This window comes from Narcine bancroftii, chromosome 7 (genome assembly GCF_036971445.1).
Source record: "Narcine bancroftii isolate sNarBan1 chromosome 7, sNarBan1.hap1, whole genome shotgun sequence".
Lineage (NCBI taxonomy): Eukaryota > Metazoa > Chordata > Chondrichthyes > Torpediniformes > Narcinidae > Narcine > Narcine bancroftii.
In genome coordinates, this window is record NC_091475.1 from 16508069 (window position 1) to 16529818 (window position 21750).

The 21750-nt window shown below is 41.1% G+C and overlaps 2 protein-coding genes across 4 annotated transcripts in view; one reads left to right on the forward strand and one right to left on the reverse strand.

Moving 5' to 3' along the window:
• LOC138738558 (calcipressin-1-like) overlaps positions 1 to 15402 on the reverse strand; it is a 79798-nt gene extending 64396 nt beyond the window's left edge. Inside the window, exon 1 of one of the 3 annotated variants that reach the window (XM_069888996.1) lies at positions 14913 to 15402. In XM_069888996.1, coding sequence (XP_069745097.1) covers positions 14913 to 15386 — 474 coding nt within the window. In that variant the 5' untranslated portion in view covers positions 15387 to 15402. Of the gene's footprint in view, positions 1 to 9977; positions 10024 to 14912 lie in introns of those variants that run through there. The other 2 variants (XM_069888997.1, XM_069888999.1) reach the window with 2 other exon arrangements.
• LOC138738559 (chloride intracellular channel protein 5-like) overlaps positions 15376 to 21750 on the forward strand; it is a 47755-nt gene continuing 41380 nt past the window's right edge. Inside the window, exon 1 of the mRNA XM_069889005.1 lies at positions 15376 to 15490. The gene's annotated coding sequence lies outside the window, so the exon portion shown is untranslated. The remainder of the gene's footprint in view (positions 15491 to 21750) is intronic.

The window sequence follows — 21750 nt, forward strand, 5'->3', positions numbered from 1 at the left end:
CAGGCTATTCAAGACAGGCAGGAAGGTGGTTGATGACAAGATCAGCCATGATCTTAATGAAGGGCAGAGTTGACCTGAGGGGCTCATGACTCACTCCGTTCACAATTGTGAAAAAATAGTTTTCTCTGTTCCCTCAAGACTGATTTTGTGAAACATTAATTTTATTTAGAAAGCTGGTTCAGCAATTTATTTTCTTCACGTTATTGTACCGACAGGTGTTTAAAGCCAATACGATCAAGTGACCACTGACATCTAGGGCACGATAATCAGTAATTTCTACTTGTGTCAGAGAGACCATTCTTAATATTTTTGTTCCGTCTTTCAGCTAACAAACACCAGTGTGCCTTATGTATTGAAGTATCATTAACCCTTTTGACTCTGAAGATTTTTAACCTTTCATAATATACTGTGGATTGGGTCCATGGGTAAAGTGAAGATAGTTGATCTGTTCAGTCACTGTTCTGTTCATACTCTACATAGTCACAGATACTCAAACAACAATTTTGTATGTTCCTACCTTTACTTCTGGTACTTTTTATTGTTAAGGAAATTGGTGAAGCTGCTGCTTTGTAAACCCTAACCTTTGCAAAGATACAATTTACAATATGAACACCAGTACGAACCAGTTGGCGGTGGTTGGGTATAAAGTCGGTCCCAGAAAAACAGGACATGGAGTATGTGCTTGTTGGTGACTTTCTTAAAGTGTCTCCTTAACCTTGTTTAGTAAGAATCTTTATTACCATATTGTTAATTAGTAAGGCTTTATCTGTAAATGGGGAGGGGAGGTTTAATTATCTATAATGTTATTGTTTGTCTTTCTTGTGGCTCCATGGGAGGGGGAGGAATCTGCAGCCAACAGTTACATGTTTTCAAAGAACATGTCTGAAAATATATACATTTTCAGACAAGTTTTATATATTCATACAAGTTGATTCAGTGCAAGTATAGCATAGTATTCTTGTATTTTTAACTGTTTATTCTCAATGCAGGTGTATTAGCGAAGAAGAAGAGTAAGAGGGAGTCTCAAGCCACCAGAAAACTATCCAGCATCTACCAATCACCAAGAGACCAGGGTTTTATTTACTGTATTTGGACATCAAAAAAATCATCCAGTAAGAATAAAGCACAAAATATAATCACCAGGTAGTCACAACCAGGTAACCGGAAAAAAAAAATCCTAATGGCATTTGAGAACACTATATATTTCTGGCTATCACCAATGTATTTTGAATTCTCCAAAGCATTTGAAACCAAATCACTTTATTCCAGCAAAGGCCGATTTCATCTCTGGCTCTAAAGGTAAAAGCAGTGACCAATTCAGCAGGTCAAACAGCCTCCATGGGTCTGATTCATGCCTGGTTCCTCCAGCTCTTTTTTTTCCCCTCAAGATTCCAGCATTTGCATCTTCACTTAATTAAAATGAAGGAATTTCATGCATGCAGTCAGAACTATCCTGTCTTTACTGGTCTCACACACATCTTCATGCTTATGCCAATTAATGCCTCATGCACAGGGCAAATACTGCAATGACATTTGTAGATTTTGTGAGAAAGTGTACGAATTGGCAAAAGCTCTCGTTCCACATGTTTAGCTACAAATGACCATAGAATTTAATCCTATGAATAAGCTTCAGATTCAAGGGCAAACCAATGATCAAAACAGAACTCAAAAAATAAACCAATTTCACATAAAAAAAAACAGAATTAGAACACTAAAGCACAAGATTTAAAACACAACGCTAGAGAAACTCAGCAGATGAAACTATACTTTATAGAATAAAAATGCATCAAGATAGTGTAATTGTGGGTGGGCAAGTTGCATTTATCCTCCGAGAAATGAGCTGGATTGAATGACGCACGTTCTGATGGACAACTGCAGCGTCCTGAGCAGAGACGCAACCTTTGACCCACATATGGAATCATAGTTAAAAAAAGTCATCAAAACAAAAACAGAGCCATCAACTCCTTGGGCAGGTCCATCTATTCAAAGAGAACAGCCAATCAGTATCATAAACCCTATCGAGCTGCCCAAGATCGACATCAATTGATGGTTCAACCAAGAAAAAAATGCCCGTTAGCAGAATTTTTTTTGATGGGGAGTAGACAGATTGTTTCGATACACATTCTTCTTTCATCTTTCCTTCGTTATATTACTCATATTGAAAATCTATTACATCACCCTTTAAAATAATGAGTGTGGAATACAATCATCCTCTACTTAGAGCTGTTATATTAAACTCCCCTAGCCCTCAATTCCATTTTGGTGAATGGCGGCTGCATAAATTAAAAAACCTCACAATTTCATCTTATTCAAATGTTGATTATCTGATCAATCTGTAACAATTAGCAGGTTCAGATTCACAGCAACCAATTCTCAAAATCACCCCACCGTTATCTTCCATTAGGCACAAGCACAAGGTGAACAGAGTTTCTCCTAGTCATAGGATCATTCTCTCGCTGCTCGCTCTGCAGGAGCAGTTCCTCCAGTGCCCTCTTCCTTCTCCTTATCACGCAGCCTGGACTGTGTCAGTTCCAGGTTCCCCTGGTCTGGGTTCAGGGATTTGGAGCGCCTCAGAGCAACTTCAGGAGCACTGGTATCTCCTCCAGCAGAATATTTGTATCAGTCGCACATTACGACAAAGAGCTGCACGTGGTTTGCAAGTCAGAGTTTGGCAAGCAGTGCATGCCAGAGAAGGATTCTCCTCACTCCAGCCAGGCCACACCACAGTGCCACCAACATGGGGTGTGCTGTGGGGTCAGGCAAAACTGAAGGTCCTCTGCAGAGGTCCTGGCTGGGCCAGGAGAGCTCCAAGGAATCACGGCCTGCCTCAAAGACGAGGTGCCTCTCCAGGTACTCTGACAGTTGGGAAGCATGATGATGGAGAGGGTGAGGAGATGCTGGAGGACGACCCCAATGAGGACCTCATTCAGGTGCCAAACTAGGATAGAGTTAGAGGTGGCAGTAGCAAAGGACCTGCGAGTAGCCATGGGCAAGTCCTGGCAGCACCAGGCAGCGCAAAGGTTAAGCTGCTCCATACCCCAGCCTTTGCTCTCAGCAGCCACTCCCGCCTCCCTCCTATCCTGCCGGAGACCAGGAAGAGGGAAGTAGAGGTGGCTTGAGGAAGGACAGAGCTGTGGGACCCTGAGCTTCGCCCTGCCACAGGAGGCAGCTTTGTATTGGGTCACTTCCCACATCATGCGCTCTGCTGTGGATGCTGCAGAACCAGTGATTCAGCAGGTAGCATATCAGATCATCCAGCCCTTCGAGCCTGCTCCTGCTTTCAGTGAGATTACAGCTGATCTTGCCATGGACCCAGCTCTGCCTTTCTCCCACAATGCTCAATTCCCCTATAGTGCAAAAATTTATCTCATTGTATCTCAAATAAATTTAACGAGGCAGCCCCTACTGCTTCGTTGGGCAGATTTCCACAGAAAAATAGTTGGTATATGTGTACATTTTGATTATCAAAAGTAACACAAATCAGCAGTTTAAAAGCAACATATGAATAAATACTGACATTCATACATTTCTTCATATTTATATAACATTTTTGTAACAAAATGTGCATGCAAGAGTATAAACGTGCATATTTTTTTCTCTCAAACATCTGAAGTTTAGCGCATCTGTGTTATGTGGAGGAGGCGTGGCCTCCCTGCCTTTTGCTGGTGGTCATGTGGCCTCCCCATCTGAAACTCATTCAAAAGGCACATCACCTGTTAGTACATGGTGTGCTTTTTGTATCACTCAGTTACAAAGTTGCGTTTTGCAGGTGGAGTGACAGTTAAGATTGGGCTCAGTCCACAGCTCATCATTGGTTGGTTCAAATCACCCAGCATCCTTATTGGCTAGAGCCCTGTATTTAGCACCAGCAGAGGCCATTTGCTGTCCCTGCCTTGTGGTGATAGCCTCAGACAGTGTTCCATGCCAGGTCACTAGAGCAGACGTCACTTGGAATGGTTGCAGGTAAGGGGCTCGCTGCACTGAAGCTGAGCCTTGGTACTGCTATCACTCAAATTGCTATCGATCAATACTGGCAATAGAGTCGCCACTTTCAACCGATCGGGGTCCAAGAGTGTGCGTATACCACTGCGGGTACAGTGGTACCCAATCCACTTACTCTCATTCAGGGATGTGGGGGAATGACCCCTGCTTGTTCTATTTAAAGTTCTCCCCTCGGTTTCCCATCACAAATTTTCCCACGTTCTTTATTAATTGTGTGCATGTTTTATGCCCATTACGACTCCCCCCACACTCCCTTATTAATTGAATATTTAATCACGTTTGATGGCAAACCCTTGTGTCCAGACTCTACTCTGACCTCACCAAACTTGACACTTTCTCAACAAAACAGTGCGGCTTTTATGTTAAGCAGGTTTGGCCACTCTTGTGCTATAACATTCCTCAGGCAAAGACTTGAGCATTCTGTTGCTTCCCTCAGGAACCTAGGGCAACTGAATGTAGTTGTCATGCATCTTCAAAGAAGGATATTGCGGTCTTTCACTAATTCACAAAGCTGCAAACAAAAGCCTCCATTCTGGGGTTGCAAAACATATGATGGTGCTCTGCCTAGAATGTTCAGTTAATCTCTTTTCTGTAAATGTTAGTAAAGCAGCATTAGTTCTATTTGAGGTAATAAAGTCAGGGTCACAAAACCAAATTAGAATCCAATTGCCATTTGTTCCATTAAAGTAGCAGCCACAACAAAACAGAGTCGGATTTGTATGTACAAAATAAAAAATTCAATCTTCACAATTACAGCGCTGGAGGGAAACTGGCAAAAATTACATTGATACAGTGTCCCATTTCAAGTTACTCCTCCAAGATTGGTAGATTGTTGCACAGGGATAAGGAATGGAATGCTACTCAACTCAGGATGGACTGGTTGAATCAGATTTCAAACCCCTTGTGTATTCCAAAATGCTTCACAGACATTATTTCTGTGGAGACAGTGTTGCATTATTATGAAAGCATTCAATGTCTATTCCGAAACATCCCACTACCAGCAAGGAGATGCATGACCAGATCATCTGTTTTTGATAATGCCATTTGATGGACAAATGCTAACAAGTATCCTGGGAGAAGTTGCCAACCTCAACAAAGGGTTCAATAATTCTCTCAATCTTTAATGTCTCAGCTAAATGTGCAGCAACTTGTGCAATTTGTGCAACAATTCATCCAAATCCAGTGGAAAAGATATTCTCTCTTTGGCTTGGCTTCGCGGACGAAGATTTATGGAGGGGGTAAATGTCCACGTCAGCTGCAGGCTCGTTTGTGGCTGACAAGTCCGATGCGGGACAGGCAGACACGGTTGCAGTGGAAAATTGGTTGGTTGGGGTTAATGCATCTTCAAATCACCAAAACAAAACTTTGCCCTTCATGGCAAGGCAGATACCAAAAAAAACCCAACAAACTGAGAACCCCCATACTCTGGATCATGCCATTTGCTCTGATCAATAAGTCATGGAAAAAAAGCATGTGCCACAGCCTTTGAGGGATGTGGCCCACGAGCCATACTTTGCTTTAATGATTCCAGAGATGTTCTCCATTCTTGTTAAAAGTAGATTCCAGGTGCCAGTAGAACCTCTTGGCTTCAATCCTAAATTCCATTTAAAAAAAAAACAGCTTTTATGACTCCACTTAGTTTCGAGCACTGTTCTAAAAAAAACTTTTATCAGGCAGTGTTGGAATTGCTAATACTCCTCTAATTCTCTAGAAACAAGCTGGCTCTCTGGTATTGTTTCAGTTCATCAAGCACAGGAACACATTTATGTGTTATTCCCCATAAATACATTTTTCAAGAATATTTTACTGTATCTAAGCTTTTAGGTATGCATTTCTGTGGAGACCACTGAAACATTACAGAATCTCACATTTATTACTTAAAATTGGAACTGGTTTTGGATGCTGGGATAAAGAATTCTACAATTTAGGTTTCTTTATGGATTAATCAACCATATAATTAATTATGTGATTATAAACAATAAAGTGAGAAAATGTGACTAAAAAACTGAATTTTTCAAATATTTGGAATCAAACAATTATAGTAATTATCCAACTATTCCAAGATTCAAAATAGGTGTAATATTACACAAAATTTACTTTAGTCTGCCATAGGGCAGACAGATTTACCAGCAGCAGAAACTGCCAGACACCTCTCAGGCAGGGAAAGAAGCAAAAGAGAGCCAAACCCCCACCTCCTTTCTCCGTAGGTGTTGGTGGATTCACCTCCCACAGCCACAAAGACTCCAGTCAGCAACCCAAGTTCCATATCCAAACCTCTGACAGTCAGGAAGCTTTCAGCACCCTCTCACGTCCCAGTTCCAATACCCGACACCCCTTCAACCAGTCTCGAATCCGTCGCCAGCAGTCTGCACCCTGGCTTTTGATATTAGATAACCAAGCATTTCCTTAAAGCAGCTCAGGAATGCATTGCTCAGATTCTGCGCTCTGATTTTACAATTCTTTACTATTTGTGCTTGAAAGTTCATCAAAGACTTGTTGATTTGACCTGCAAACCACCAAGTCTAATAAAGCTCTCCTATTCTCTTTCAATTTTATTCCAGCTGATTTCAAGACATTCATTCAACACTAGTAGTCTTCAACAAGTAATCACAGAAAATTCAGAGCACTTTTAAGTCTGTTTCAAAAGTTCCTGCATAGCCTTCATCAGACACCAAATGGAATGCTGCATTCCCCTGCATCAAGGGGAATCACTTTGAAGTGGATACAGCACAGTGGTATAGGGCTTCGAAGGCCTGCCACATTGACCACCGCCAGTGGGCTGATATCGCCTCAAACCGTGCATCTTGGCGCCTCACAGTTCGGCGGGCAGCAACCTCCTTTGAAGAAGACCACAGAGCCCACCTCACTGTCAAAAGACAAAGGAGGAAAAACCCAACACCCAACCCCAACTAACCAATTTTCCCCTGCAACCGCTGCAACCGTGTCTGCCTGTCCCGCATCGGACTTGTCAGCCACAAACAAGCCTGCAGCTGACGTGGACATTACCCCTCCATAAACCTTCGTCCGCGAAGCCAAGCCAAAGAAGGTGCACAATGTTGGCATGTATTCCTCAGGCTTAAACAGTGGAGGGAAGATACAATTGATTTGAGTTGGTTAAGGGATCTGACATGGAGAGAAAATGATTGTTAAACAGGAAAGACAGCATATGCTGTGAGTGCAGTGCAATACAGTACACAAAACTGCTGGATAAACTGAGTTTATCCAGTGTCCATAGGAAACAAATGAACACAATCAACATTTTGGGACCGAGCCTTTCGTCATAGTACGAGCAGAAGGCAGGCAGGCACCCGAATAAAATGTTTTCTGCTCATACTTTGAGAAGGGCTCAGGCCTGAAATATTGGTTATACCTTTGCTTCCTCTGGATACTGTGTGACCTGCTGAGTTTCTCCAGCATTTTTGTGATATGGAGAGAGCCTATTTCCACTCGAGAGAAAAATAGGAGCAAAATCCTGTCTTTAAAAAAAAAAAGAAATCACAGCAAGGCTGCTTAAGAACAAAAACAAGAAACACTTTCACATTTAGGAGACTGAAGATTTATATCACACTGTTCTAAAAGTTTATTGAGGTTCATTCAATTAAAGTGATTGCACTCAAGGGCAAAAGGGTTGTAATAGCATGCTTCATGGGACCGTTGAAAATTAATTTCTGGGTATTGCTGGCAAAGCCAATGTTTAGTTCCCAATTCTAGTTGTACAGTAGAAGTCCTAGAATCAGTAATACTCCGGGATTGGGTCAGTCTGTTTTTCGGATTTTCCAGATTTTCAGGCAGTAATCTGTGGTGCTTACTCAATGCACGCACGCAAAAGCAGGGAGATTGAGAAGTCAGGATTCTCGGGTGGTCCAGATTTCAGGCGAATTTGCAAAAGTCTGGATTCTCGGGTGGCCTGGATTTCCAGCATCCATATTTTTGGAGTTTTAATGTACTTGAAAAGATGGTAACTAGCCACCTCATTGAATGGCTGCATTCCTTCTAATGAAGGTACTCCCATGATGCAGTTAGGAGGCAGTCCACAATGTAGAACTAGTGGTTAAGGTCTGGTTTTATACAGGTATCTCCATATCCATGTAGCATGCAAATTATCAGGGAAGTTCCAAATGCATTTCCCGTACACTTGTTCCCAATTTCCTTCCTGGCAACAGAGGCAAATGTTTGAGAGGTGCCATCCACGTACGTTAGGCAGATAAATCACAGAGCACATTGAAGGTGGTTCACCCTACATCCACTGTAAGCCAGTAGTGGAGGCAGTGAATGTTTAGGCTGCTTGACAATGTGCTAGCCATGGGGACTATTCAGTTCTAAATGACAGTTATCGGCATTGGAAATGGAGACCCTTCCACCATGTTCCTTACTTGTGCCCTGTCGATATGACAAAGGTCTCAGAGTGTCAGGTGAGCACTTCCATAGAAGACTGAGCTGCTAACGACCATCCCCCAATAACACTAACTTCTACTTTTGATGACATACTTTTTTGAGAGACTCGTCATGGCAAGAATTAATACATACCTACGCAAGGATCTGAAGTCTATCACAATCGCTCCAAAGCGGATGCGCTATCACTGGCTTTCCACTCAGCTCTGGATCACCTCAAATGGCAATTCATACATATGGCTGCTCTTCATCGACTCCAGCTCAGCATTCAATACCATTAATCCCTCAGTGGTAGTCAGGAAGTTACAAACTCTGGGCCTCTGTACCCCACTCTGCCACTGAATCTGTGACTTTTTCATCTGAAGACCATAGAAAATTGGATAAAAATGTCTCCTCCTCACTGATTATCAACACAGATACACCTCAAGGATGCGCGCTTAGTCCACTGCTCTGCTCAATATACACCCACGTCTGTGGCCAGGCACACAATTCCAATGCTATCTACAAATTTGCCGAGGACTCTACAGTTGTCAGCAGAATCACAAAAGGGCAATGAGGGAGTTCGGGCAGCTCTGAGTGGTATCACACCAACAACCTTGTGCTCAACATCAGTAAACCCAAGGACATTATTGTGGACTTCAGGAAGAAGTCAGGGGAACACAACCCAATCCTCATTGAGGGCTCAGTAGTGGAGAGGGTCAAGAACTTCAAATTCCTGGGTGTCAACATCTCTAAGTATCTGTCCTGGAGCCTCCAAGTTGATGCAATCACAAGGAAGGCTCAGCAGCGGCTATTCTTTGTGAGGTGCTTGAGAAGATTTGATAGGTCACCAAAGACTCTCAAATTTCTACAGGTGTACTGTAGAGAGCATTCTGGCTGGTTGCCTCACTGTCTGGTATGGAGGCACTAAACCTCAGGATAAGAAAAAAATCTCCAGAGAGTCGTTGACTTGGCCTGCGACATCACAGGCACTAGACTTCACTCCATCGAGGACTTCTACATGAAGTGGTGTCTTTTTTTAAAAAAAAAAGCAGCCTCTATCCTCAAGGACCCCCGCCACTTAGGCCATGCCCTCTTCACTCTGCTACCATTGGAAGAAAGGTATAGGAACCGAAAGACAAGTGCTCAGCGGCACAAGGACAGCTTCTTCCCCGCTGTCATCAGATTCCTGAATAATCAATGAACCAAAGACACTGCCTTACTTATTGTTAATTTTTTAAATATTTATTGTTGCAAGATGATTTGTAAAATGAATGTCTGCTTTTGAAAAACATCAAATTCAGTGACTTGTTCATGACAATAAATTCTGACTCAGCTCTTGTACTTTTGGATTAACATGTTTGGTTAATGTTGATCATCATTATATTGATGGAGGGGAAACCGTCACTCGTAATGCCACTGAATGAATGCACAGGGTAGATAATGAGACGATCTTGTTGGAGACTGTGACTAGCTGACACTTCTTTCACATGAATGTCAGTTGCCACTTATCAATACATGCCTGAATGCTGTCCTGGTCTTGGGGTGCTTAATTTGTTGTGCAACTGCAATGGTATTGAACAGTGAACTTCCACAATTCTTACCTTGGGCATGGAACACCACTAATGAAGTCATCAATGATGAATGGGTTTCTGTGGTAACACGAGGTTAATCTCGGTCAAATACAAACATCCTTCAATCAAAGTACACTTTTCTGCTGGTTGCCTTCAGTTTGTTGGGACACGTTGATACTTCACTGAGTCAGATAAATGGACGAATTTCTCTTCAGCTACAACCTCACTTAACTTTGGCAGATAAGTGAGTCACTTGTAAACAATGAGCACAGTACATTTCAAGGTCAAAATTTCCACTGGAGATTGACCTCCACCTTTACTAGTTTATTTGTCACGGTACACCAAGTTCAGTAAGAAGGGATCCTTTGTAAGCAGCCCAACAGGTTAACTCTACCATTCACACAGCTGTGCAAGTGGAGTATCGAGTCACAATTAAAAGATCAATTAGCACCAAGCAAGATCAGTGTGGGGTTCATTCAAGAGCCAGATGGCTATGGGGAAGAAGCTGTCTTTAAGCTTTTACACTCGAGGGCCTTCTTTCCAATGGAAGGAAAGAGAAAAAGGTGTGATGGTACTTCAGTGGTTTTCAAACCTGATTTGTCCGCTTCTCTTCACATCTGCAAATTGACTTTGATTTCAGCGTAAATAAATATTAGAAAGAGTTTCAACATTGTGGATATCCTTTATACATGTACAGCCAATTTTCCTCATTTCAATATCTGACCCAATCCCACTTTGTTTCCCTACTCCCCATCCCAAATTATTACTTATTAAAGCACTATCATTTAGTTTTGGAAGGAAAGTTACACAAGGTCAGAGTTTAACTCCATCTATATGAAGCAGGCATCATCATTTCATGGAACAGGTGTACCCTTTTCCAATTCTAAATTAATCACAATACACAAAAATAGGCCCTTTGGCCCATCAAATCCATGTTGATGATCAAATGTTTTTCATACACAAATCCTATTTATCAGCACATTTTCTTTAGTCTTTGATGCCTTGGTAATTCAAGAGTTCATGAAGATTATTTTTAAATGTCAGAGTTACTACCTCCCCCACCTTCTCAGACAATACCTTCCAGATTGCAACCACACACTGGGTGAACAAAAAAATTCCTTTGATCACCTCCAACTCTTCAGCTTAAATGACTGTTATACTCTCTGGTTTGAGATGGCTTCATTAAGGGGAAATGTTTCTCACTATCCACCTCATCTACGTCCCTCAAAATTTTGAATGCATTTACTAGCCTATCTCAGCCTGATCCAAAACACAAACCCAGATGAATTAACAATTCCTCACAACTTAGCAGTTACATCCCAGGCAATAAATTGGTGAATCAACTTTGCACCTCCTCCAGCACAATTATGTTCTTTCTACATTCTGAAAACCACAGTTGCACACAATACTCGAGGTGTGGCCTGACCAAAGTTTTAACATGTTACTGTGACCTCCACGCACTTACATTCTGTATCTCAGCTAATAAAGGCCAGCATCTCATATGCTTTCTGCGCAACCTCCTCGACATGTGCTACCACCTTTAATGATCCGTAGCCTGGTACGCCAGGTTCATTGATGTTTACCATTACCCAACACCCAAACCCAACCAACAAATTTTCCCCTGCAACCGTGTCTGCCTGTCCCGCATCGGACTTGTCAGCCACAAACGAGCCTGCAGCTGACGTGGACATTTACCCCTCCATAAATCTTCGTCCGCGAAGCCAAGCCAAAGAAGACGGAGTCTAATCCAACTCAGTCAGTTAGTATTCAATGTCTTATTTCCCCAAAGTAAAGCTCTGAATAATCAAGTTATAATCCTTATCTTTTGCTTATATATCTCTATTTGTAGCACACTTTAATCTGAAGGTTCACACATACACTGCATATTAATCAATGCAACAACAAAATACTCAAGCAAGAAAACTTAACATTTCCTAAAGGGCCCTTGACCTGAAACATTAAACTTTGCTTTTACTGAGTGGTTCCTTTATTTTCAGTCTTTTTTTTGATTATTTCTTACAAGTTGGCAACAATTGGAAAATGGAAAGCAATTGTCCATAGATACAAAAGTGAGGCAGTGCATTCCATCTTTACAGAGTGGGGCGAGAGGATTGGAAAGAGGCACACTGAATACACACAGCTAGTGTAATCATTACAAAATTAACCACATTGGCTCATCAATAACCTTTTTTGACGACGGCTGCAGCACAATGGCCGACAAACTTTCCACCATTAAAATTTAACCAGCACTGAAGACATCAGTGGTTCGAGCTTTACAAATTCCTACTTGTATCTCTGGGTATAGATTTGCTCTGTCACATGGAAAGGTGTACTTATGACACAATGTCTGCCTAGCACCTACAATTCTTTTCAAGCATGTGCAAGTCTGAAACTTGTGTTACAATATTCAACTAATTAAAAAAAACATTAATCAAAATTGTTAACTTTTGCAAAGGCAGTGTGGCAACAACTTTGTGGCAGTTACAGAGGTGAATGAATAAACACAATTAAAAGTCACCCAATCTTGTAATTCTATTTCAACCTTAAATCAGCCATGAATACCAAACAGATTAAATAACTACACTACAAAATTGCAAGATTCAACCCATAGCAGCTATAAACTTCCAAAATTAAATTTGGAAGAATAAAGTGGAAATAAAAATAAGTCATTTGGTGGCATTTGTAATGGGAACAAATGAGGCTTATTAATTGCAATACACTAGCCAAGGCACAATTTTAAATATAATTCATAAAAAGTTCCATCTAGGAAAGAAAATTTGCCTTTTAAAAAAAGACCAACCCTGTGGATTGGTAAATAACAGCTAAAAGTAGAAGCCAAGATCGTGCTACATTTTAAATACACTAAGAAATTAGGAACTCATACTTTTATTCACCCTTTGATTATTCCTTGAAGAAGAGCACAGTCCCGAAATATCTTTATCTCTTATGGACGCAACAAGACCGGATGAGTTCCTCCAGCATTTCTGTGTTTTTACTACAAATCATAGTGTTTGCAGACTTTTGTATTTCCCCCATACTTTTACACATTTCCCAGGAATTAACCAATTAAGGGTCCAGTGGAAAAGGAAAAAAAAAAATCAGCCAGGGATTGATGACCTCTACTCCTACTAGAAAAAAAAGGACAACTTCCATCCATTCCATTTGAAGGTAAACTCTCTGATCCCCAGGGATGGGTTGTGTTCAGTGGAAAAGTAGTCAGTGTCCCAGTGGAAACAGAACAGCTTCCTACACTGGGACACTGCCCGGCCAATTAACTGATGCCAGTGGAAAAAAGGCTAATGAAGAACATTTCAGAGAAAATGACCAAAACATGTGCAAACCAATGTACGCATTAAATACACACCAATTCTGTAGCTCCTAAAGCTGATATTCTGGACAAAAAATAAACAGCTACCACAGTACTAATTTTTTTTATATAAAGAAACAAGAATCCTGTAGGATCTGAAAAAGAACTTTGACTTGAAAGGTTTTCAAAGATGAAAACTAATTGGCACCATTAATCTGGACAGAAAAATAAATTATTTACCAATGGATGCACATATCATTTTGCTATTACTAGTTTCAGTTTAAAAATATTGACTATTATTATTGATAAACAACCCCTAGATGGCTATTTCCATGATAAGTACAATGCAACTAAGAATCTACAATTATCTCCCAGTTAGACAGCTGCAGCCTTTGTTAAAAATATTGGATTTAAACAAAAGGGCCAAGATTCTACACCTTTGTGACTTGCAGGAGTAGAGAGAAAAAAAAAAATCACTGACCTACACAAAGTAATTAAGTTTTTAAAAAAATCCCAAATATTATTATTTGTTGTAAATCAAGAGGTAAAAAACAAAAATCTGAAGTAAAAATACAACACTGGAGAAACTCAGCTGGTCAAACAGTGTCCTTCACAAAGCAAAGGATTAAAAAAAACATAACCGACGTTTTAGGCTTGAGCCCATCTTTAGTTTCTTTACTTGCTGAATCAAGATCTTGCAGCAGGGCAGTTTGTCCACTTCAAGCAGTGATGTTTGAATTCTTCTTAGTTAAAATAGCAATGATATTTGGATTTTTAAACCTACATAGGCTAGTGATGCTTTCTTCTTGTGTAATACACGCAAGTGCTGGAGAAATTCAACGCTCTTGGTGGTTAACTCCAATGTTTTTTCTCTCTCTCATCGTTTAACAAAGACTGCAACTAGAAAGTCATCGTAGTTTCTTTTAAAGTAAAAACTGAATGCTGGAGAAACCCAGCAGGTCAAACAGTGTACGCGATGTAGCAAAGATAAAGAGCCAACGTTTCGGGCTTTAGCCCTTCATCAAGGCATGAACGACGAGGGCGCCTGCACATACCTTGAAGGGCTCAAGCCCGAAAGGTTGGTTCCGTATCTTTATCTTTGCTGTATAAAGGACACTGTTTGACCTGCTGAGTTTCTCCAGCATTGTGTTTTTAACCACAATCACGGTGTCTACAGACTTTCGTGCTTTACTCTTATCGTAGTTTCAATTGTACTGTCAAAAAAATATGGGCATGTGAGGGTCATTAACTGAATGAGGAATTAAAACATCATAATGTTATTTCAGATTAAATCAAACAACTTGGTTTAATATAAAAAGGATTTGAATTTTTTTTAAAAAAGGATAAGCACTTGAAGGATGAGGGAAATAAAGGGGATGGCAAATTTCAAAATAAAGGGTGATAGTGTTTGAGGGGGGAGGGGGAGGAGGGGAGGGTGGGGGGGGAGGGTGGGGGGGGAGGGTGGGGGGGGGAGGGTGGGGGGGGAGGGTGGGGAGGGGAGGGGGGGGAGGAGGGGAGGTGGGGGGGGGAGGGGAGGGGAGGGGAGGGGAGGAGAAGAGAGAGAAGCCAGGAAGGAAGCCGGCCTCCCCGGGGCCTGGTGTCCGCCACCGCCGCACCGGCACCCTCCAGCGCACGGCCCACAAGGTGAAGGAGCTTACTCGGTACAGGGCGTCCACGAACACCCGCTCGTCCACGTTGCAGGCGATGGTGGAGGTGGGCAAGTCGTCCAGCTGCGAGCCCAGCTGCTGCTGCTGGTGGCGGCGGCGGCCCCCCTCCTCGGGCTCGGTGTCCGCCTGCAGCCCGCCGCCGCTGCATTCGCCGTCCGCCCTCTCGCTCTCCATGTCGTCGGCGTTAACCAGGCTGCTCTTCTCGCTCTCGCCGTTGTTCGCCACCGTCATTATCTTCCCGGCCGGAGGATGAGCTTGGCGAACGGTTCGGGCGCACTTCCCGATGCTACCAAGACCCTTCAGGCCGCCTGGGGACTTTGTTGCCAGGACACGACGCAGCTTGCGCCCGCTTCTGACGTCAGCGCCGGCAACACCATCAGACGGGCTGCCGCCTTTGACGTCAGCGCCGGCAACACCATCAGGCGGGCTGCCGCCTTTGACGTCAGCGCCGGCAACACTACACATGCGTCCCCATCTCCATCTGGCCAGGAGGAGTCAGCGGACGGCAATTCAGCCCCTCAACAGCCAAGTCACCCCCTGAAACCACAGAAGGGGGGAGTCTCCACAAGGTACGACGGTTTTGGAAATACAGAGTATAGTGGTGTACATGATACTAAGGGTGCGAAGAGACATAGAAGTGTTTTCTTTATTGTAAATAATTTATCATGAATAGTCTATTTTGGGATTCAACTGCACCACAGCCTCAATTGCACCCTGTCCTGCTTCCCTGATTGAATTGTGTAGTGAGACGTGGTAAAATGCTGTTTTACATGCTGACCAGGCATAGAACACTGCATCAGAGAACAGGCCCTTCAGCCCATCTAGTCAATGCCAAACTGTTATTCTGCTGAGTCCCAATGATCCCAGACCATAGCCCTCCATATCTCTCCCGTCCATGTCCCTATTCTTAAACGTCAAAATTGAGCCCGCATTCACCATTTCAGTTGGCAGCTCGTTCCACACTCATCACTCCTGCATAAAGTTCTCCCCCAGTGTTTCCTTTAAACATTTCACCTTTCATCCATGTCCTCTCATTCTTGTCTCACCTCACCTCAGTGGGAAAATTCTGCTTGCATTTTCTGATTTTACCCCTCACAATTTTTTTGTAGGCAATTCATAATTCATCTACAGTACCAAGAGCACCCACCACTAATCAAGTAAAGTCAAGTCTATTGTCACTTGATTGCATAAGTACAACCCAACAAAACAGTGTTCTCTGGTCCTCTGTCCAAAATGTACAGACACACAATATATATGTAGGATAAGTATTCACATATATGCAAATCTATAAATATTGTTTTGTACTAATGAGAGTCTCAGATAGTTAGTCTGACCAGTTCCTTTGGTCGTTCACCATTCTCACTGCCCGTGGAAAGAAGCTGCTCCTCAGCCTGGTGGTGCTGGCTCTGATCCTCCTATCTTTTTCCTGATAGGAGCAACTGAAATGTACTCTCTGCTGGGTGGAAGGGGTCTCAATGATTTTGCACCCCCTCTTCAGACAACGATCCCGGTAGATCACGTCGATGGTGATGGGATAAGGGAGACTCTCGGCCACTCTCTGGTACTGTAGATTGACCTCCGATCCATTTCTCTACAGCAACCATACTGCACTGTGATGCATGCAGCCAGCCAGGACACTCTCGATAGAACTCCTATAGAAGGTTGACATAATGATGACAAGTAACTTTGCTTGCTTCTGTCTTCTCAGCAAGGGCAGCCACTGTTGCGCCTTCCTGTCAAGTGAGGAGATGTTGAGTGTCCATGATAGGTCACTCGTTAAGTGAATGCCAAGGAACTTGGTGCTCTCCACTCTCTCTCCTGGTCCTCCTGAAGTCCATGATCATCTCCTTTGTTTTGACAATGTGGAGACTCAGGCTGCTACTTCGGCACCATATCACAAGGTTTTCCACCTCTTCTCTGCAGTGCGACTCAGTGCTGATGAGGCTGACGACTGTTGTGTTACCTGCAAACTTGATGACACAGCACCTGCAACTCTCTGGGACAAGCTTTCTTGTCTCTGACTTGCTGACCCTTTACCTCTCATCTATTCTAATTTTAGATTCCACCACCACTAGGTGTGCTCTCTCTGAGAATATCAAGCACCCACATTTGGAAAGGGATTTGGGTGGAAAGAGGGTGGTTGTCCAAAAGGGCAGGGAGAATAGGAATCTTTAAGGCACAACAAGACAGAAAAAACTGCATCTGCTGAAACCTGGAGCAAAGAAAATGAGCAACTGGAGAAACTCAGCGGGTCAGGCAGCATCAAAAAGAGAGCCGAAGATCCAGGTGGAGACCCTGCATCAGACTCTACTACCCTCTCCTGCTCCATGATTCCCCTTTCAGTACAGAAAGATCCCAGCCTTAAAGTTACAGCATCCATAACCCTCTAGGAGCGTAGTTTTCAAACATTTTCTTTCCACTTACATACCACCTTAAGTAATCCTTATGCCATAGGTGCTCTGTGATTAGTAAGGAATTGCTTAAGGTGATATGCGAGTGCATAGAAAAAGTTTGAAAACCACTGATCTAGGACAAGACCTCTGAGGTTATAAATCCCCCTCATCTCCAATTTCTCAAACCCTTGCCCTGCAACTGTCTTAATTCTAGATTCCCCACCATAATGTTTGGAATATATATTGATTTGACAGCACAAGGAATATAAAGAAAAATGTGCACTGATTGTATTGTTTTTCCTCTATACATTTTTAATGAATTAAGTATATTTTTAAAATGATAAGCATGCTCAGGATCACAGGGAACCTGCTGTCACTAGCCACCAAAGGTCCAACTCTGTGTAAAATTCTTTAAGAGTGAAACATAAGTGGGACTGATGGATTGTAAGACAATGTATTGATATGACTGTGAAATTAACATAGTAAAAAGTGTAGGTGATGAGTCCCAATATAGGTTCCCAACCCGAAATGTTTTCTGACCATTTCTCTCCATTGCTACTCCATGGATCCCTGTTATGGAGACACCAATATCACTAAGCATAAAGCACTCCCAAAGGTAGTGCCAAGGACATCACAGATAAAACCCTCCCTGCTATCGAGAACATCTTTAGGGTACGCTGCCGTCATATAGCAGCAATAATCATCAAGGATCCACACCATCCAGCAGACGATCTGTTCTCGCTGCTACCATCAGGAAGGAGGTGTAGATGCTACAAGACTCACACTAGCAGGTTTGGGAACAGCTGCCACCCCTTCACCATCAGACTCTTCAACAACAAACTTAATCAGATACTCTTTTAAGGACTCTTACTTTTGCACTTTATTGAATTTTTTTCTCTCTCTGCATTGCACAGTTTGTTTACATTTTTAAATTTGTTTTAATTTCTTCATTTGTTTACATGAGTACATTGTGTACAGTTTTTTTGCACTACCAATAAGTGATAATTTTGCCATGCCCGCAAGAAAAAGAATCTCGGGGTCGTATGTGAAGTCATGTATGTACTCTGATAATAAATCTGAAATCTAACCCTCTGAGCTCCTCCAGTTTCTCAATGCTCACAGTAGAGGAAGGTACATCTTGATTGTATTTAGTATGTCTGATTATACATATACCTGATAACATATTTTATAATAAGATACGAGTTATATTGTATACCAGGCCCAAAACGTTGGTTATTCTTTACTTTCCATGTATGTTGTGTGACCTGTTGAGTTTCTCCAGCACATTTGTGTACTGCAGTCCAGAAGGAATAGCCTAGTGTAAAATTGTACGTTATTAAAGGGATTTAATAGACAGGAGGCTCTGCAAGGGTGTCTGCAGTCTGGGACATGAGTCTCACAAGTGGTGTTACTTTCCTCACACCAAAGTAAATTATTTGAGTGAATTTTGCAAGAGGAAAATAATTCTTAAAATTTAGTAGTCTTAGTCCACCCTAATCAAATTTCCACATTAATATTTGGAAGGACAAACCAGAAGGATGTATACAGGGTTAATGGTCAGTTACTTGTGGATGAACAGAGGGAACTTGGAGTTCAAATCCATAGATCCCTTAAGGTCACCGCAAAGGTAGACAGGACAGTTAAGAAGACCAATAGGATATTGGGCTTTATTAATAGGGGGATTGAGTTCAGGAGTAGAGAGGTCATGTTACAACTCATCAAATCTTTGTTAAGGTCACATATAGCCTATTGCGTTCAGTTGTCTGGATTGGGAAACAAGTCTTATGAGGCAAGGTTAGCAGAGCTGGGATCTTTCTCTTTGGAGCATAGAAGGATGAGAGGAGACTTGATAGAGGTCTACAAGATTATGAGAGGCACGTGCTATTTTATTCAAACTTTGAACAAAGGATTCTGGTACATAAATGGGCAATGATTGAAATAACTATTTGCATTCTTGGAAAAATATTCATTTTAATACAATTCACTCATCCTATTAATGTTATTGGTAAATCTTTCCATCTTTTCAAATTCAATTTTAAGAATTATTTTAAAGCAGCTCAATTGAGATTTTTACCCTCCTGTTATCAAAAGGGTGAAAAACCAGCTTGGGTTCAAATAGAAATGAATAAAACTGGTGAAACTATTCTGGAGAAAATTTTGTATAAATGGAATAGTGAGTTGATTAAAGAAACTAAAGATTTATCAGCAGTATTAAAGCATATATTAAAAATATGGAACAGAATTCATATTGAGAGAGGAAATAAAAATGATCAATGATCAAAAATGTCATTAAAATAAAATCAACTTCTTTGTTTTACTTTGAATAATTCTTTATTTGACAATTGTTAAAGGTATACAGAGAATAAAAGATTTTTTTAGGATCTTTTTAAAAAACTTTCTATCAATTGAAAGATAAATATAATATACATAATTATACAATTTTTGCATATTATCAATTAAAAATGTATTTAAAAAAGAAATTGGGAGCAGATTTGAGACTTCCTAAACAAAGTCAATTTGAATATGTAATAACAGATAATGTGTTGTTAAGAAATTTATTAATAACATGTATATAAAATTACAAGAAACTACAAAGATAAAAGATTTATATAAATCAAAAATGCGATGGGAGAAAGATTTAAATAAACAAATTCAGGAAGAAATTTAGTTAAAATTATGTCAATAAAGTGTTAAGAATACAGTAACTTTAGATACCAAATGATTCAATATAATTTTCTTCATCAGTTATATTATACTCCATACAAGTTAAATGGACTTGATTCCAATTACTCAAAATAAGTGTTTTCGATGTATGAAAGAAATAGGGAGTTTTTTTTGCTTTCAGTATGGTCTTGTGAAAAGGTGGAAAGGTTTTGGAATAAACTGTTTATTACTAAGACAAATTATGAAGATAAAGATCCAAAAGTATCCAAGAATATTTTTACTTGGGGATATATATGAAAAGGATACAAAATTGAAATTGGATAAATATCAAGAAATTTTTTTAGGTATTGCAATAGGAACTGCAAAGAAATGTATAGCGATATCATGGAAGTGTTACTAAGTAGATGTTATAGTGAGATGCAATTTTTTTTACCTTTGGAAAAAATGACATATAGTTTAAGGAATCGAGTTGAAAATTTTTATAGTATTTGGAAACAATATATGAATTTTATGAATAATTTTCCATCCACCTCTTCGACGTTATCCACTCCTCCTAATCAGAAATTGTAATAATAATTAATGATTGTATATGCTAGTATTGTTGTATATTAAATAGTAGGTGTTTTTTCTTTTTTTTTTATGATTGGTTGGGGAGAAAAGTATTTTTCTGTATCATTGGATATGGCTATTTGATTAATGTTTTGTTCATAGTTTTTTTCTGTAATGACACAAGTAACTAAATAAAATCTTCCAAAAAAAAAGTTTTGCAGGAGGAGCAGAGAAACTCAGAAGATTGGGGACACATCAGTGCTAATGCAATGAGATCCTTCAGAAAAATTTGGTGACATTGTGTGCGAGGTTGTTGTTGGTGCACCATTCAGTCAAGTTTTTAATCTCCCTCCTGTGTACTGACTCATTGCCCCATTTTATACCACCCATTTCCATGGTATTGTCAGCGAACTTATAGATGGTGTTGCTGTCATACTGAGCCACACAGTCATTGATGTAAAGTGAGTGGAAGAGGGGGGGCTAATGACACAGCTTTGTGGTGGTCTAGGACTGATGGAGATTGTGGATGAAATGTTCTTACCAATCCTCACTGATTGTGGTCTGGAGATGAAGAAATCCATGATCCAATTACACATTGGGGTGTTAACTCGCAGGTCTCAGAGTTTGTTGATCAGTTTTAAGGGGATGATGGTGTTAAATGCTAAACTGTAATTGATAAAGGTCATCGTAATGTATGCATATTTGTTGTTTTGGTGTTCTAGGGCTTTGGGGAGAGCCAGTGATATGGCATCAGCCCTAGACTTGCTGCTGTGATAAGTGAATTGGAACGGATCCATGTCGCCACTCAGACAGAAGCTGATATGTTTCAACACCAGTCTTTCAAAACACTTCATCACTGTTGATGTGAGTGCAACACATGTGTGATAGTCATTAAGCAGGTTACCACATTCTTCTTTGGCATCAATACAATAGATGCTTGTTTGAAACAGTTGGGTACCACACTCTGCTGGAGTGAGATGTTGAAGATGCTCATGAATACATTGGCAAGTTGGTCAGCACAGATTGTTAATATTTGGCCGGGTACTTCATCTGGACCCAATGCTTTCCTCCAATTCACTCTCCTGAAGTCAGTGTGGATATAATTCTGGATTACGGAGAGGAGATGATCATCAGGGGACATGGGAATAAACAGTATCAGTTCTTCCTTGTTCTTATGGTTGAGTTGAACATACAAGGCATTGGGTTCTTCTGGGAGAGAAGCT